This window comes from Fundulus heteroclitus, unplaced genomic scaffold (genome assembly GCF_011125445.2).
Source record: "Fundulus heteroclitus isolate FHET01 unplaced genomic scaffold, MU-UCD_Fhet_4.1 scaffold_158, whole genome shotgun sequence".
Lineage (NCBI taxonomy): Eukaryota > Metazoa > Chordata > Actinopteri > Cyprinodontiformes > Fundulidae > Fundulus > Fundulus heteroclitus.
In genome coordinates, this window is record NW_023396570.1 from 382222 (window position 1) to 400235 (window position 18014).

Here is an 18014-nt window from a genome sequence, read left to right on the forward strand (position 1 = left end):
TCTGATGTCTTTAATTTCAAAACGGCCGTTAAATAGTGACAACTTCTACAGTGTGGACATGGTGGTGAGTGATCAGTAGACATAATCTTTATCAAAGTAAATATTTACTGAACTTTTTCTGCAAGGTTTGGATTTTAATTTTTTTTTTTTACTTTTCAGGTGTTAGATTCACGTTTTCAAGCTATAATCATGTCATCAACTCCCTCATGTGAGGGAGGTGATGACATGATTATACCCTACATCAGCTGTTTGTATGACGTTGCTTTAATTTCCTAATGATAAATCCAACACTGTTCCTGCTGTTCAGACCTTCCCTGCCTGAGGCCCCTGAAGCTTGGGGCCCAAGATCTTTTTTGCATAAGAGCAAATTTTTCCTGATGACGTGACCTGAGAAAGTAGCTGTTGGTTGGAGCTAGACCGGCTGCAGTAAGGCGTCCATCCACTAGGGGCGCTTTAGATTCTTCTTAGGTGATCCTGATCTGAGTTTGGTGTGAGTCTGCAGGGATGTGCATCCCTGGGATGGACAGGAGACCATAGTTTGCCTATGGAAACAATTTGTTGTTTATCCCTGAAAAACTGTTGTTAAAGATAATAAAGTCTTTTATTGTGGCATAGTGGGGATGTAACAATAGTTCCTATTGATGTATGACTACTGTTTAAACAATAACCATTATACCATTCTACATGTTTTGTGCACACAAATAGTGCTGAAACATCCTGTCTTATGAGCCCTGAAAGGTACTACATCATGCACGACTAACTAAATGTTGCAGAAACAATACCACTGCTAAAAACAATCAGAGAACAAAGCTTTAGAGGTTGTTCCGTTTTTAAATGAAATGCGCCGTTTTTTTAAGACTGATTGTCAGATCCAACACGGTGGCTTCCTTGCATCAACAGTAAGCTGATAAAACATTTATTTTACAAGATACAGTTGTAAAAGTGTCTAAAATCAATGTTACATGAACCGTACATTTGCATGTGGAAAGTCCAGCTTTTAAAGTATATTTGAAAGAAGCACTATGAACAAAGGAGCATCTTTCCAGGCGGTCGCCATTTTGGAATCCTAAACTTTAGATTTTTGTTTTTATTTTGGTATCCTGACTTCTCCGACTGTTTTATCTACAGGGCTTTCTACTCTGGTTTACCTCATTCTGAGCTCCTAGTTTTGATTTTCAGTGCATATCGAATGCAACAGGACTGTCTTTGTATGTGCAAGTGCATTCTGGAATTTGTAGTCCTATCTATAGACCCCCTGTACTGGTGAAACATGCATGTTGTGGTCCCCTGGCCTTCAGACTGATGGGAGGTCTTTAAAATATCAATAATGTAACAGGCAGCAGCTTCTTCTTCTTCTTCCCACCAGGTTTGTTTTGTTAATAACCAACAGTTTAATAAATGACCTCTGACCTCTCTGCTCTGTCTCTCTCCTACTGACCCATCAGACATCACAGCAGAACTTAGACAGAACGTCACTCTGCCATGTAGAGCTCCTCACAGTGAACCTGTTATTGTTTCAGGTTTCCAACCCTTCATTAGCTGTGTTGTATGATGTTCCTTTCATTTCCTAATGATATACCCAACGTTACTCCTGTTGTTCAGACCATTTCTTTTTGAGGTCCCTTAGGCTTGTTGACCCAAGATCTCATACGAGCAAATTTTTCCTGATGACGTTACTTGAGACAGTAACTGTTGGTTGAAGCCAAACCTCCAGCAGTAAGGTCTCCATCCACTAAGGGCGCTTTAGATTTGCTTTAAAGAGATTCTTGCTAGTTGACCCTACTGAGCTATATAATACACTGGAGTGCTAATCGCCGGCTGTTAGAACGAGTCGCTTTGAAGCCACCAGCCGCCATATTGGTACTCCCTATTTTCCCCCAGTAACTAGGGAATATGTGTGCTACAGCATCGAATAACGAGGATTTTCTCATGTTCAGGGGGGGCTTAAGACTTTTAAAATGTCAAATGCCATATACTTTTATGTTATGTTCTAAAACTATCAAGTACTGAGAAAGTCATGTGCTGAAATATTTAGCATTTTATTTATTTAAATATATATATATATATATATATATATATATATATATATTTAAATATATGAATATATATATATATATATATATATATATATATATATATATATATAACATTTATAAATATATGAATAACATTATACAAAAACATATATTTACATATATGTATACATGTACACATACTTATATATACATATATATATATTTAATATGAATAACATGTAAAATATTTCAGCACCTAATTTCCTAGTAGTTGATAGTGTTAGTACATCCACTGACTGTAGAATTACCTGTGACACATTTTCACTCAGCCAGAAAACTGCTTGTTGTTGCAACTTAATCCTGTGGGATTCTGTGAGAGTAGGGAGTAGCAAGATGGCGGCCAGTGACTTCAGTTTTTCGGCAAAATCAGCACTCCAGTGTATTATATAGCTCAGTGGTTGACCCTGATCTGAGTTTGTTATGAGCATAGACATGTGATAGACATAATATAAGAGTAGACGTGTCATTGGGCGGGTTCTGCCTCTGCTGCAATGCGTCAGAGCGTCCGCCATCTTAAATGTGGCAAATCTGCAGTTTCTCAGTCACTTAAACAGTATCAGAGGGACTTTAATCTCTGAATATACTTTGTATTCGTAGTATTTTTGTTTTTGTAATATTACAAGTTTATTTTCGTATCCCTTTAGCTTCATTCTCCTGAATTTATTCTTGTAAAAAATAAAAATTATTAAAATAATCTAACCCGGCCCTATTACTCCAGGAGTGAAATAATACTGCAAACGGTAACTTTTCTGGAAATGTTCCCTCTTAATTCTCATAATATGATGTTTTTCTCATAACATTTCTCAGATACAAGTAGTGAAATCAGCCAGATTACATTTCCATGCAGCACAGGAATGAGGCATCTTCTCTGATTCACGTTCACAATAACAGAACTCAACTTTTTTCTGCCACATACAATATGGCGGTGACGTTGACGTGTGAACCTGCGCCCTATGACGCGTCTACGTATATATGTCTATGGTTATGAGTGTGCCCTTAGACATCATAAACGTAGACGTGTCATTGGGCGGGTTCTGCCTTATGCTGCGAATGCGTCAGAGCGTCCGCCATCTTAAATGTGGCAAATCTTCAGTTACTCAGTCACTTAAACAGTATCAGAGGGACTTTAATCTCTGAATATACTTTGTATTCGTAGTATTTTTGTTTTTGTAATATTACATGTTTATTTTCGTATCCCTTTAGCTTCATTCTCCTGAATTTATTCTCGTAAAAAATAAAAATTATTAAAATAATCTAACCTGGCCCTATTACTCCAGGAGTGAAATAATACTGCAAACTGTGATTATTCTGGAAATGTTCCCCCTTAATTCTCATAATATGACGTTTTTCTCATAACATTTCTCAGATACAAGTAGTGAAATCAGCCAGAATACATTTCCATGCAGCACAGGAATGAGGCATCTTTTCTGATCCACGTTCACAATAACAGAACTCAACTTTTTTCTGCCACATACAATATGGCGGTGACGTTGACGTGTACCTGCGCCCAACGACGCGTCTACGTATATATGTCTGTGGTTATGAGTGTGCCCTTAGACATCATAAACGTAGACGTGTCATTGGGCGGGTTCTGCCTTATGCTGCGAATGCGTCAGAGCGTCCACCATGTTGAATGTGGCAAATCTTTCTGTTAGACACTTAAACAATATCAGAGGGACTTTACTATAGAATATACTTTATATTCGTAATATTTTTATTTTTGTAATATTACAAGTTTATTTTTGTATCTCTTTGGCTTTATTCTCCTGACTTTATTCTCGTAAAGACTAACAATATTTATAGGAATCTAACCTGGCCCTATTACTCCAGGACTAAGATAGTCCTGCAAATTGTGACTATTGTGAAAATGTTCTCTCTTATTTCTCATAATATGACGTTTTTTTTTTTTTTTTTGTTTTTTTTTTATAGTAAACCTGTTATTGCTGTAGAGTGGAGGAGAACTGATCTGGGGTCAGAATATGTTCTTCTCTACAGAAATTACCACTCTGACCTAGAACAACAGCATCCATCCTTTAAGAACCGGGTGGATCTGGAGAAGGGACAGATTAAGGATGGAGACGCCTCCCTGGTTCTGAAGAACGTCTCTACTGATGACAGAGGAACATATGAGTGTCTAGTAGTCCGGATGGAAACAAACCACAACAGGCAGACGGTTCTCTACATAAACCTGGATGTAGTTCCTCCTCCAGGTGAGTTGTTGTCTTTTAGTCTCTAAATCAGAGTTTCCAGTGGATTTGGGTGGTTTTAGTGTTTGGTTGTTTGGTATTGTTGATCAAAAAGTTGCTGTGGCTGCCACACATTTTCATGTCAGGTCAAACGTTTGTGTGGATTTTCAGTCTGTTATGCAATGTTCATTTTTATACATCCTGAGTTGTACGCTTACTTTGTACATGAGACCCCAGGACTGTATGTCTTCTAGCAGAGGATAACATTTCTATAATTCTGCTGGTTAAAACATCTCCACCATAATAACACAACCATAGAAAAAAGGGCAAATGTGTTGTAACCTGTCTTGAGGCTATAAACGGTAATAATTACTCCTTGGTTCATGTTGGTCAGTATGAATTATCATTTATTGATATAAGACGTACCTGACTGTAAGTCATAGGATCAACCAAACTATGGAAAAAAGTGTGACTTATAGTCCAAAAATATGTGATCACCACCTACTTTCATGTTCAGCTGAACAGTTCATCACGACAGACCAATAGCCACTAGTATATGTGTATTTATACATCTTAAAAGCATTACATTGTTTTAACAAACAACCTTCATTACTGGTTTAGCAAAGGCTACTGTTAAAACGATAACAATGACAATAACGCGGTTCTAGGCGGTATTTTGTGCAAATAAACGGAGCTGAAACGTCCCGTCTGATGAACACTGAAATGTAGCACCTGTACGACTGACTACTTGTTACATAAAGTATGAAGTTTTATGAAGTTTTACTCAATGTCGCTGCTAGCAGCACCATCATGAATGCCGAGGTCGGCTACCATCCTGTTACACCGACTTTCAGATTCGTAATACCGACATTAGGGTCCATTCCAGTTAAATCATCCGACTCGGAGGTCGCTAATTCCGACTACGGAGGACAAATGGGACGCACCGCTTGTCTTCATCCAGCTCCTCCTTCTTCCTTATCTAACAGCGAGGTCAGATATCGGAGTGTCAGAGCTGTAAATATTATCTTTGTTAGTGGTAGAACAAACAGCTAATCTAGTGAGGTTTAGAGCGCCGAATAAAGCCGATTGTGTCTTGTTGAGTTAAAATCATATTATTGATTTAAGATAAATACATGAAACTTTGGGACAGTAGAGACCCGGAAATGGATCATTTAGCGACGACCTCGCTGCTGTTGAAACTGACTTCCATCTTCTTCATCTCGTCTGCCTCTGCAGGTGAAGTATCGCTGGAAAAATGTTCGGTTCAAAGAGATTTTGATCTTAGACACGGAGATTTGTTGATTGTTGATGGAAACCATCTATGTCCTCATCAATGGTCTTTGTCGCTGTGTGCTGGTGGCGTCACTGTAGCTAAATATGTCGGTCACAATGAGAGAAGAAAGAGGAACAGATAAAACTGATGAAGAGCAGGAATTTGATCCATCTGAAGAAAATCACTTTAAACCACAGATCTAGACTGGTTTTGATGAACGTCTTTATAAAAGTTTGTTTGTCATTAAATGGCAGCTTTGCGTGTTGACTGTCTTTGTGTGCGCAAGTGCATTCTGGGATTTGTAGTCCTGTCTGTAGTCCTACTGTATTGGTAAACCTTTAAGACATGAATGTTGTGGTGCTCTGGCCTTCAGACTGATGGGAAGTCTTTAAAGTATTAACGATTTAATGTTAAAAGCAGCAGCTTCTTCTTCTTCTTCTTCCATCAGGTGTGTTTGGTTAATAACCAACAGTTTAATAAATGACCTCTGACCTCTCTGCTCTGTTTCTCTCCTACAGACCCAACAAACATCACAGCAGAACCTGGACAGAATGTCACTCTGCCATGTAGAACTTCTGACAGTGAACCTGTTGTTGCTGTAGAGTGGGACAGAAAAGATCTGGGGTCAGAATATGTTCTTCTCTACAGAAATAACCAGTTTGATCTAGAAAACCAGCATCCATCCTTCAAGAACAGGGTGGATCTGGAGGAGGAACAGATTAAGGATGGAGACGTGTCTCTGGTTCTGATGAACGTCTCTACTGATGACAGAGGAACATATGAGTGTCTAGTCGTCCAGACAGAAACAAACAACAGGAGGGAGACGGTTCTCTACATAAACCTGGATGTAGTTCCTCCTCCAGGTGAGTTGTTGCCTTTTAGTCTCTAAATCAGCGTTGACGACAACTGCCTGGTCGTTGATGTTAGAGTGAAACATCCAGAAGGTCCAGAAACTAGTTTATCTGAGAGGTTTGAGTATTTTAACTATTTGTTAGGAAAAGTCCTGGTTTTGTCCTCCAGAGAGAGAGAGATAAGTTTAAGTGTAATGTATCACCATGGTAACAGCTTCTACCAGTCTTTGCCCCCTGAACCAGTCACATGTCATGAGTTTCTATCATTAACTCTGATCATGTGATGTGATTTTTAGTGGAGTGGGAGGGGGCTGTGGATGAGTGCATAGAGTAGTTGTCTTATAATGGGAATGTTGTGAGTTTGATTCCAGCTTCCCCATTTAATATGTAGATGTGCCCCTGGACAAGGCACTTAACCCAAAGTGTCCTACTGATCTGCGTATAGGTGTATGAAGGCCGAAATACACCAAACCCTCTGATCCGTTCGATGCAACGGTAAATTGCGTTGTAGAAATTAGATCTGCTCTAAGTTAAAGGCGCCAAAGTAGACTGACTTGGAGTTTTCCTCCATAGCTCCAACCAAGGTAGACCCTGGCTGTATTTTAGTCAGAGCTTCTCAGCATTTTGATGGGAAATCAATGAGTCAGACAGGAAAATCAACACTTTGACAAAGTAAAACACGTCTATTTGGGGAAAATACAAAATAAAATCTCCAAACCGCAAGGTAAACAGAATGCAATATCCAGCCGGGTTCATACTAAAAAACAAGGGCTGGGGCGGCTGGGCTACTAGTAAAAGCTAAATAAATGCTAAATAAACTAAGTGAACGCCAAGCAAGTAAATTGCTAACCTGAAAAATCAATAGAGGGACCACAAAACTCTTCCAACTCACTACCGAGGCAGAAGACGGAGCTGCTGTTATACCCTATAGTGGCAGAGATGCTAACTTGTCAGTTTCTCCAAGTGATGTCACAAAAACCAATAGAAACACTAATTCTAAATTCAATCCAAGACACTTGTTGAACCTTAGGATGGCACCACACTGAAAGTTTTCAACAAATATGCAGTAAATTGTAGAAATTATGACCAGGATGTGTAGACTGTACTATATGACAACCTTGTTAACAGTTTATTAGCAAAAAAAATTAATTTCGGGTGAGCTACCCTTTAAAAAGTGATTTAGTTTTTCCTGGGTGTTCCATGGACAGCTCCATGGGAGAACACAGTGCACCCTTCAGGTCTGACTGCAAACTCTGTGTTGGATTGTTTTGGTCTGGGTAAAGAAGCAGCCGATCATACGACTCACCCCTCCTCGCCCGTTTGCCTTGATTGGCAGGAGAAGTGATTCTGCTGATAAGTGTCATTATGAAATAAAAGATTACTTTAAAAATTAACATTTGGTAACACAAACTGATTCTATTAAATAAAAATGCCTCAACAATAATTCTGTATATTGTGAACAAATTAATGTGAAATACATTTTATATTATTACACACATTGTTCAAGAATGAAAAATACTTCTTAAAAATTTGATTATTTTTTTAAGCATTCAGTTATTTTACAATTTCGTTGTAACTTTGTATATTTATCTCTTATTTATTCCAGTAGATAATTATTTCATAATGTTTTATTAATACAATTTTGAGCAGTTTGGCATTTCATATTCAGACAGAACGATGACAGCGTTGGGACTGTAGGACTTTGCTGATGGAAGAATTTGGAGGGAGCTTGTCTAGCTAGCTCAAGTCAGCCATCGCCACGGAGTCTGCTCTTATTTTGTTCCAGACTCAACTACTATAATGAGATTAAAAAATAATTATACATAATAATATAAATATAATATTTCATGCCTTATTCCACAGGCATACAATTATTATAATAAAGTGGAATCCTGGGTCCAGCAGGATTATAGCGATATAAATACAGTTTAGCTCTGGTAAAATCTGGCTCATTGCTGTAAATGATCCACAGCAGAGATACAAATTATCGATTTAATGAGTTCATCTAAAGTTGATTGTTCTTATCGATGGACTAACGAATGATTAATGCGCAGCCATTTTCTCTAGTATCAAGTTAGTCTTTCCATTACATGGAGGGCTAATTTGTTTACACTGTGCTGGATTTAAAACAAGGAACGTCATTATATTTAAGTTTATTGTGCCACCTGTATTAAATACTGACTGAATAAACAGAAACTGAGGTTTTCTCACACATTATTAAACTTGGACATATTTATAGAATACAACTAAACAGGATTCTATTAAGTTACTGGATAGAAACCAATAAGTTGAATAGAATAAAATATATGGAACACTTCTCATCAACACAAAGTCCTTTACCATAAACTGAGCAAATTTGGCATCATGTCTTTTTCTGACACGTTACAATTTTTCGGATAATGCCCTCTACTTCTCTGTAATCACATCGTTGCCTTCTGTACATCAGAGGGTTTTGGTTGAGGAACTGACTCTGCTCCGCCATGCAGCCCGGCTGACTGGAAGCTATTTAGCTGACATGTTAAGGAGCTTGTTGAAGGGTTTATTTAAGAACAGAATCACATAAAGAGCATTTTGCATCCTCAATAAACAGTAAAAAAGTAACCCTACACTGGACTCCATTTGCATCCGCCATTACTTTTTTCTCTCTTACTACTACGGTCTGGTTCCACTTTAGAATGACCGACAGCGCCCTCTTCTGGATACGGGCAATACTACAACACTGAAAGAAGGTCTAACGTTATCAGGTAATCGGATGGAACAAATTTTAAGCTAATTGACCAATTATTGGCAATTAACTGTAAGTCAATTATTTGTTTGCATCACTAATCCATAGTTTAGGGAACTTTCATGTATCTAAATAATAAGGATAAGATCATCTCATGGACAGCAAAATGGCACCAGCAATGCACAGTTCTTCCTGGTTTCCCTCTGTAATTCTGGAGCCAGTTCAAAAATTATTTCTCTGGGCAGTCTGAACTGGTTAATAGGTCATCCATCATCATGTGACTGCAGGTTTTGGTGTTTGGTTGTTTGGTATTATTGATCAAATAGTTGCTGTGGCTGCCACACATTTTCATGTCAGGTCAAACGTTTGTGTGGATTTTCAGTCTGTTATGCAATGTTCATTTTTATACATCCTGAGTTGTACGCTTACTTTATACCCCTTTATACCTTTATACACCAGGACTGCATGTCTTCTTGCAGAGGATAGCATTTCTATACTTTTTCTGGTTAAAACATCTCCACCATAATAACACAACCATAGAAAAAAGGGCAAATATGTTGCATCCCGTCTTGAGGCTATAAACGGTAATATTTACTCCTTGGTTCATGTTGGTCAGTATGCATTATCATTTATTGATATAAGTCGTACCTGACTATAAGTTGTAGGATCGACCAAACTATGGAAAAAAGGACTTGTAGTCCAAAAAAAATATGTTTTTTGTTAAAACAATATAATTCTTATGAGATATAAATACACATATACTAGTGGCTACTGGTCTGTCGTGATGAACTGTTCAGTTGAACATGAAAGATTAAACAGCAGTAGGAGGTGATCCTTCATTACTGGTTTAGCAAAGGCTACTGTTAAAATGATAACAATGACAATAACGCTGTTCTAGGCGGTATTTTGAGCAAATAAACGGAGCTGAAACGTCCCGTCTGATGAACACTGAATGGTAAACTCACTAAAAGTAACATAAATAATAGAAACAGTAAAAGTATGAGGTTTTACTCAATGTCGCTGCTAGCAGCACCATCATTAATGCCGAGGTCAGGAACCATCCTGTTACACCGACTTTCTGACTCGTAATACCGACTTTAGGGTCCATTCCAGTTAAATCTTCCGACTCGGAGGTCGAGAACTCCGACTACCGAGGATAAATGGAACGCACCGCTTGTCTTCATCCCGCTCCTCCTTCTTCCGTATCTAACAGCGAGGTCAGTTATCGGAGTGTCAGAGCTGTAAATATTTTCTTTATTAGAGGCTTTGTTAGGAACAGCTAATCTAGTGAGGTTTAGAGTGCCGAATTAAACTGATTTTGTCTTGTTGAGTTAAAATCATATTATTGATTTAAGGTAAATACATGAAACTTTGTGACAGTATAAACCAGGAAATGGATCATTTAGCGACGACCTCGCTGCTGTTGAAACTGACTTCCATCTTCTTCATCTCGTCTGCCTCTGCAGGTGAAGTATCGCTGGAAAAATGTTCGGTTCAAAGAGATTTTGTTCTTAGACACGGAGATTAGTTGATTGTTGATGGAAACCATCTATGTCCTCATCAATGGTCTTTGTCGCTGTTTGCTGGTGGCGCCATTGTAGCTAAATATGTCGGTCACAATGAGAGAAGAAAGAGGAACAGATAAACCTGATGAAGAGCAGGAATTTGATCCATCTGAAGAAAATCACTTTTAACCACAGATTTAGACTGGTTTTGATGAACGTCTTCATAAAAAGTTTGTCATCAAATGCTAGCTTTACGTACTTAACTGTCTTTGTATGTGCAAGTCATTCTGGGATTTGTAGTCCTTTCTGTAGTCCTACTGTATTGGTACCTTTAACACTGATGGGAGGTCTTTAAAGTCTCAACAATTTAATGTTAAAAGCAGCAGCTTCTTCTTCTTCTTCCATCAGGTTTGTTTGGTCAATAACCAACAGTTTAATCAATGACCTCTGACCTCTCTGCTCTGTTTCTCTCCTACAGACCCAGCAAACATCACAGCAGAACCTGGACAGAATGTCACTCTGCCATGTAGAACTTCTGACAGTGAACCTGTTGTTGCTGTAGAGTGGGACAGAAAAGATCTGGGGTCAGAATATGTTCTTCTCTACAGAAATAACCAGTTTGATCTAGAACACCAGCATCCATCCTTTAAGAACCGGGTGGATCTGCAGGAGGAACAGATCAAGGATGGAGACGTGTCTCTGGTTCTGAAGAACGTCTCTACTGATGACAGAGGAACATATGAGTGTCTAGTTATCCAGACGGTAACAAACCACAACAGAGAGACGGTTCTCTACATAAACCTGGATGTAGTTCCTCCTCCAGGTGAGTTGTTGTCTTTTAGTCTCTGGATCAGAGTTGACATTAGAGTGAAACATCCAGAAGGTCCATAAACTAGTTTATCTGAGAGCTCAGAGTATTTTAACTCTGCGTTTTCTACTCTAGAAAGAGAATTATCTTCAGTTTAATGCAGTTATTGATGGACATGTGACTTTGTCCATATTGGTGATCGAAAAACTCTTTATTTGAGATAATCCACTGATCTCACCCTCCTCGCGCTTCCCTTTCCCGTGTCCCCATGCTCTCCACGGTTCTGCGCTCGCTTCTCGTCCTCACCTCATTTATAAGTTATGCCAAACTTGTCCAGGAACACTAATAGAACACTTTGGAATCAGTGAGTTCTGCTTCACAACCTCAGACTCATTGATGTGACGCCTCCTGTCAATCAATCATGGAAGCTCGTCTCTAACTGACCAATCAGAGTTTTTAATTTGTCCCAAAGTGAAACTGTTCTTACCTGCAGAAGCTGCTCACCTTTCCCTCTGAAAACATCACAAGATGTTACATTACAAACTTGTCAGACCTGTTGATTCGTTCCAGCATAAATTTACGACTCAGAGGTCAGACACTTTCAGAGGTGAAATAAGTTCTGTGTGTTTTATGCACCTGATAACTTTAAACTGAGGTTAGCTGGCTGAATCTGACAGTCGGACTCTCTGCAGGATGAGGATCTAAGGTCAGGTTCTCCTGGAAGAGACGAGTGTCTCTAATTATGCTGATGAAGCGGTTCTCTGCCTATCTGCCTGTAGAAAGGGACCAGTGCTGAGGCCATTACTGACTTCATGTTTTTTCTGTTGCTTGTTTGACCGTAGGCATTTATTAATAGTTTTAAAGCTCTGCCAACAAATAAAATAATAGCTGGGAGTAACAGCCCACCAAGTAGGTCAGAAAATAACTCCTCAGGTAAATCCACACATAGTTCTGCTATAAAATTTAAAGTCTGTGAAAGTGAAACCATGTGGTAGAGCAGTTCAGCCCAGCCAGGAGAAACCCAGTTTGTAGAGGAAAAGCCTGTTACCATGGAGATATACTCAGTTTACATTTTCTCTGTTTTTAAAAAGTAAATCCAGAATTTTTCCAAACTCAGAGTTTTCCCACCAACACTTTTCTAGAAAGCTCCTCTGGTCAGAGGTTTTCTGATGATGATGATGAGACTCTGTAGGAAGCAGCTGGCCTTAGTGCAGCTTTCAGAGAGTAGAGGATGTTCTTCAGTCCCCTCTGACCTCACTGATGAGATTTATCTGGTTCTGTTCTACAGGGGAGCCTGATGACGGGAGCAAACGTGGATCTGATGGATAGAGGGCTGGAGTGTTTGTTGGAGTTGTTGTACCTGCCATAATTATAATTGTTGCTATAGTTGCTATTTTTCTTAAAAGAAAATCAAATCTAGACCTGCTTCCTGGAGCAGCAGCTGGACCTCAGCAGAGTTTAATGGCTCAGCTGGTCCAGATCTGCTCTAAAAGCCGTTCCAGGCTGGACTTGTTGCCTCGTTATTCTGTAAAGCTTTAGACTGAATGTCAGGATCCTGTTACAGTATTGTTACTTTTAGAAGTTTCTGTATTTAAACCTTCAAATGTGTCCTGATTTCATCTTCATCATCACTGAACACATCTGCCTGATGGGTGCGATGCCTTATTTCACTCTGCAGAACCGCTGCGGCTCACTGTGCAGCTCTAGTTGCCTTCAGCAGCAGCTAACTGGTTATTATCTGACTTCATGCTGAGGAGAACTTCAGGTCTCAGGGCCGACCCGCTGGTTCCTCTGGTTCTCCTGGTAATGGATCAAATGGCTGCTTTATTCACTGCTGAATGTTGTTTTAAGAGAAACGTCTCATTCAGGTTGTTAAATGTTACGCTTGCCTTAAAATCGATTCAATTGTTATTTATGAACCGTTTCTGATGTCTATAATTTCCAAATGGCCGTTAAATAGTGACACATTCTACATTTTGGAGATGGTGGTGAGTGCACAGTAAATGTAATCTTTATTAAAGTAAATATTTACTGAACTTTATCTGTAAGGTTTGGATTTGAAGGTTTTAGATTCATGTTTTCAAACTATAATCATTCTAAACCATCATCTGTCCTATGGCGTTCCTTTAATTTCCTAATGCTATATCAAACGTTGTTCCTGCTGTTCAGAGCACTTCCAAATATGAAAAAAATCATGTTTAAAATATAAATTTTAAACGTGATGTAAGCAGATGTTAGTTTCTGGCTTGGAGTGAAGAGAAAAAGATCATGGAGTCGGATGAAATGTTTAGTTTTAATAAATAGTTCATATTTCTCTCTTTATAATAACATCTTCACTCACTTGAATGAGTTTAGATGCTTTAAACTGGTCTGTTATTGATAAAGTAATGAAAATCTAAATAGTAATTATTTTGAGCATTGTGTTGCATTCTCTGAACACAGTTTGACATTGACCGGGATAAAATAACTAAACAATGACGACAAGTTTTCCTCAAATGAAACATTTATTAAACAAAACAGAACATTATTTACATTTGATACATGGATTAATGACTTATCTGTTGTTCCTAAAGTTTTTATAGCTGCACTTGATTCTGTTGAAGGCAGGTTTTATATTTCTAGGAGTCATCTTGTTAAAACTAAACATTATTTTATAAGTTGAATTTTACTTTTCATTTCTTCATTATCACATAAAGACATAACTTCCTCACATTAACTTTAACCTCAGTAATAATCTATCTGAATGATGAGCCTCTGCTGATTGGTTTACAGAATGCGTCACTTAGAGGCTGGAATAACTTGCAAATTAGCTGAAACATTTTTAATACGAAATTCCTCACCATCAATCCCACATGTTCTACAGTTCAGCTGAAATCAGCGTAGATGATCCACAGCAGGCCTTTAATAAAGTCGCACACAATCCTAGATATTTATATTTATAAAAAGACGTAATAATGAATAAACTCACCTCTTCTCTGGAGGAAACTAAAGTTTCCACATGAGTTGATGGAAATGTTTCTCAGAGCTTCGTCCTTCAGAACAAGTTGGAGGAGAAATTCTGATTCAAAGGAACTCCTTATATGGTCAACGTATAAATTTATACACGCAGACTTCCTGATGCAGCGGTAATGATGCTCTGAGCAGTTAGCTTCAACATTTTGATGAATAAACTCAATTCTACAATTTATCCACCAAGTCACTGAGATCATGATGTTGTCTCTGCAGGTTTTGTGTAATCTGGTGAATTCTGAGACTTTGTCTCATCAAAAAGTTCATTATGGTAACAAAGATTCTGGAAACCAGAAATATTTTATAGACATCATGAAGCTGCAGGTTCTAGACACTAGTAGGATTGGGGGTAAACTTTATCATTATTTTCAAAGGAAACCAGAACAAATGTGTCACAATAGAGTGAGAGCATTAAATTTGATCTGAGTAATGCAGGAAGGGGTTGACCTTTGGTGACCTCTGGTAAGATGTATTAATATCTTTAAAAGTTTAGTTAAACATACCAGAATCAGAAGGTGTTTGACATAAGCTGTGTACGTTTGGATAAAAGTGTGTGTTCTTTTACTTTTACTGAGTGAGAACATTTTATGTTAATTTAAGTGAGAATTAGATGTAAAGTGAGGAGCATATAAACCTCCTCACTGTTCTGGGTCAGGGGTTAAGTTTAGGACTGTTTATGAATGTGTGCGTTAGTGAGAGTGACTGGATGAATGTGGCTATAATGTACAGGGCTTTGGGTGGTCAGCATGACTGGAAAAGCTCTCTCTATATAAGGTCAGTCCATTTATCATTTTATTTAGGATTAAGGGGTCATTTAGGGTTTAGGTTAGAGTCAGGCCATAGAAAGTGTGAAAATTAATGGAAGTCTGAGGAAGTAGAGGCACGGTCCTCACTATGTACATTAAACGTGTGTGTGTGTGTGTGTGTGTGTGTGTGTGTGTGTGGGGGGGGTCACGCCGGTCATCTTGTGTAGATTTTATCACTTTTATTCAGTTTAAGTTTTTCTTTTATCTGTTGGTTTCTCAATCTGACAGTTAAAGACAGGATTATCCTGAACAACATTATAATAACCTGTTATAAAGTCATCAGTGTGAAACAGAGACTTTAATGTTTTCTACAACCAGCAAACAGCTCAGAAAGCAGAAAGTTTCCTGGCCTCTCCTCATTATACGCTGTGGAAGATGAACCATCGCTCCACATCTTTCATCCCTTCTGCTATCAAGCGTCAGAGCTTTGTGTGGATCTTCTGGGGTTTATGGTCACATGCTGACTGCTTGTATGTCGTTAATGTGTGATTAGTGTATTTGCTGTTGTAGTCATGCTGCTGTTAACTAATGACCCTTTTGGGATTAATAAACTTGATTGAATCAAATTAAATTTTTATTTCCGTCATCAAAGAAAATCAGAAGAAATTTGGGAAAAAGTGATCGGCTGTTAATTGTAATTCCTCCAGACTGACTTAAAACTAAATATTTAATCCTGCCATGATGTTTTATCAATTTTCAAGCACTGTGTTTCACCGCATCATTTGCTACCTTAATTAACTAATAGGGCATTTTGTCAATATAAAGTATTCAAATTACCTTTTTGAATGTAAGTATCAGGTAAATAATGATTAACATGTTTTAAAATTTACCCCAAAGTAACTCATACTGTGAATTATTAGCCTGTTTCTGATTTACCTCATTAATAGTCACCAGTATAAAGTTAATCATCACAACTCATAATACAACACTGACAGAAAAAACGTTAGACTTTCTCATCTAAATTAAAACAATAGCGTTATTATTCCAGAGCTAAAAACTGAGACTTCCTCCACAGCCTCCAGATTTAAGGCTAATTCTCTGTCAGCTCTGCAGAAACAGAGACATGAAGATCTGATCCATGAGCTGAAAACATCCATCATTCCTCTGCTTGCTGTAGAATAACATGATTTATTAAATGGTTACTGGAAAATATAAAAGTATTAAGATTAATTTTCCCAAGACTCTTAAAAAGTCCTTCCCAAGCAGACCTAATGTCACTACTTGTAGAGATTATGTAAATAAATATCTACATTTTATCGACTTCTTCCCATTGACTGCCCCCTGCTGTCCTATAGAGGAACTACAGGCTCACAGATTCTCACCCAAAGTGTTTCTGATGTATAAAAATAAAACAGTCAAGATCAAACTAATGATACACACTGATGAAGCCTCTGATCAAGGATTATCATGACAGTGAGTGAAGCTGATGAGACTTGATCACATTGGTTTATGTCTACAGAATTCAAGGCTGTGATTTAGTGGAGAAGTTTCTGACCAAGATGGCAAAGATAATTAATCCTATGTTGTTTCCAACAGGCTTTCTATGAAAGAAATAAAGATTTACAATAAAACATAGAAATACTGTTTCTGCTAGAGGTCGATAGCTAAAACTACTGTTAAAATGCTGCAGCGCGTTTGGTGAAATAAAACCTTTAAGCAGGTATTAAACATACTTCTAATGAAGCCCACATTTCTGTATTAAGATGTATTTATCGCTCTGATGTAATATTTTAATCTTAAATTGTTGTTTCATTGCCAGAAGCGGAAAATCATCATAATTAACAGAAATAAAGCCTTGATACATCAGTCAGTGTGTAATTAATCTACATAATGTGTTTCACTGAGAGATCAGTTACTGAAGTTAAAAAACGTTTTCAATAATATTCTCTTTTATTGACTATGACTGTATTTAATTCTGTTTCATACATGTTAGAAACATATTTTCTATTAGTTGATGCTGAGCTTGTTACTGTCCTAAAATGAGATCAACAGGAATTATTTAATAAACTTTATATTTTCTACAGGGAGCTGATTGGAGAACTATCCTTGACTCTGTTGGCTGTAGAGACGTCAGGGTGGCTCACTACCAGATTACATCATGAATAAATTATAAATATCATAAAAAAAAAACACCATGTGGTGGTTTTTATTTTATTACACAACCAACTGCCATAAAAATGCCTGGTTGTATAATTAATAATAAATAAAACCGACCCAGCAATAGAGTGAAGGACCTACCTAGAGGAGGAGGAGCTACATCCAGGATGAAGATGCTGACTGGATCAGTCTTTAAAGCAGATCTCTTCTTCTTGTTCCTCTGAACGACCCATCAGTTCCTTCATCATCAGTCACCACGTCCTTCAGAACCAGACATGTCTCCATCTTTCATGTCTCCATCAGAACCACCTGGTTCTGGTTCTTGGAGGATGGAGCTGTTGTATGGTCTCATCTCTGCAGAGAACCTCCTCATCCTCTGGGTAATGTCTTCTCCCCTCAGCAGCTGTGAAGGCGTTGCTGTGAGGAACTCTTCATGGCAGAGGGACGTTGTCTCCAGGTTCTGCTCTGATGTTCCTCTGATCTGCAGGAGAAGAACCGACACCAAGCAGAGAGGTCAGACGGGTCAATCACAGCACTGCTCTGTGGACTGGATCAGGAGGACTAATCATCTACCAGATGTTTCTAACATGCATGTTTGATGGAAAACATGTTGATACAATGTTTGAGTGTAAAGAGAGAGAAGACAGAGAGGAGGCAGAGCTGGAGGCAGCAGAGATGA

The 18014-nt window shown here is 38.2% G+C and overlaps 1 protein-coding gene across 1 annotated transcript in view; it reads left to right on the top strand.

The window, feature by feature from the left end:
- Window positions 1-5231: 5231 nt before the first annotated feature.
- The window catches only part of LOC105922150 (immunoglobulin superfamily member 10-like), a 45221-nt gene continuing 32438 nt past the window's right edge, over window positions 5232-18014 (top strand). The window contains exons 1-3 of the mRNA XM_036129337.1: window positions 5232-5497; window positions 6053-6397; window positions 11094-11438. Of these exons, the coding sequence (XP_035985230.1) occupies window positions 5395-5497; window positions 6053-6397; window positions 11094-11438 (793 nt within the window). The 5' untranslated portion in view covers window positions 5232-5394. The remainder of the gene's footprint in view (window positions 5498-6052; window positions 6398-11093; window positions 11439-18014) is intronic.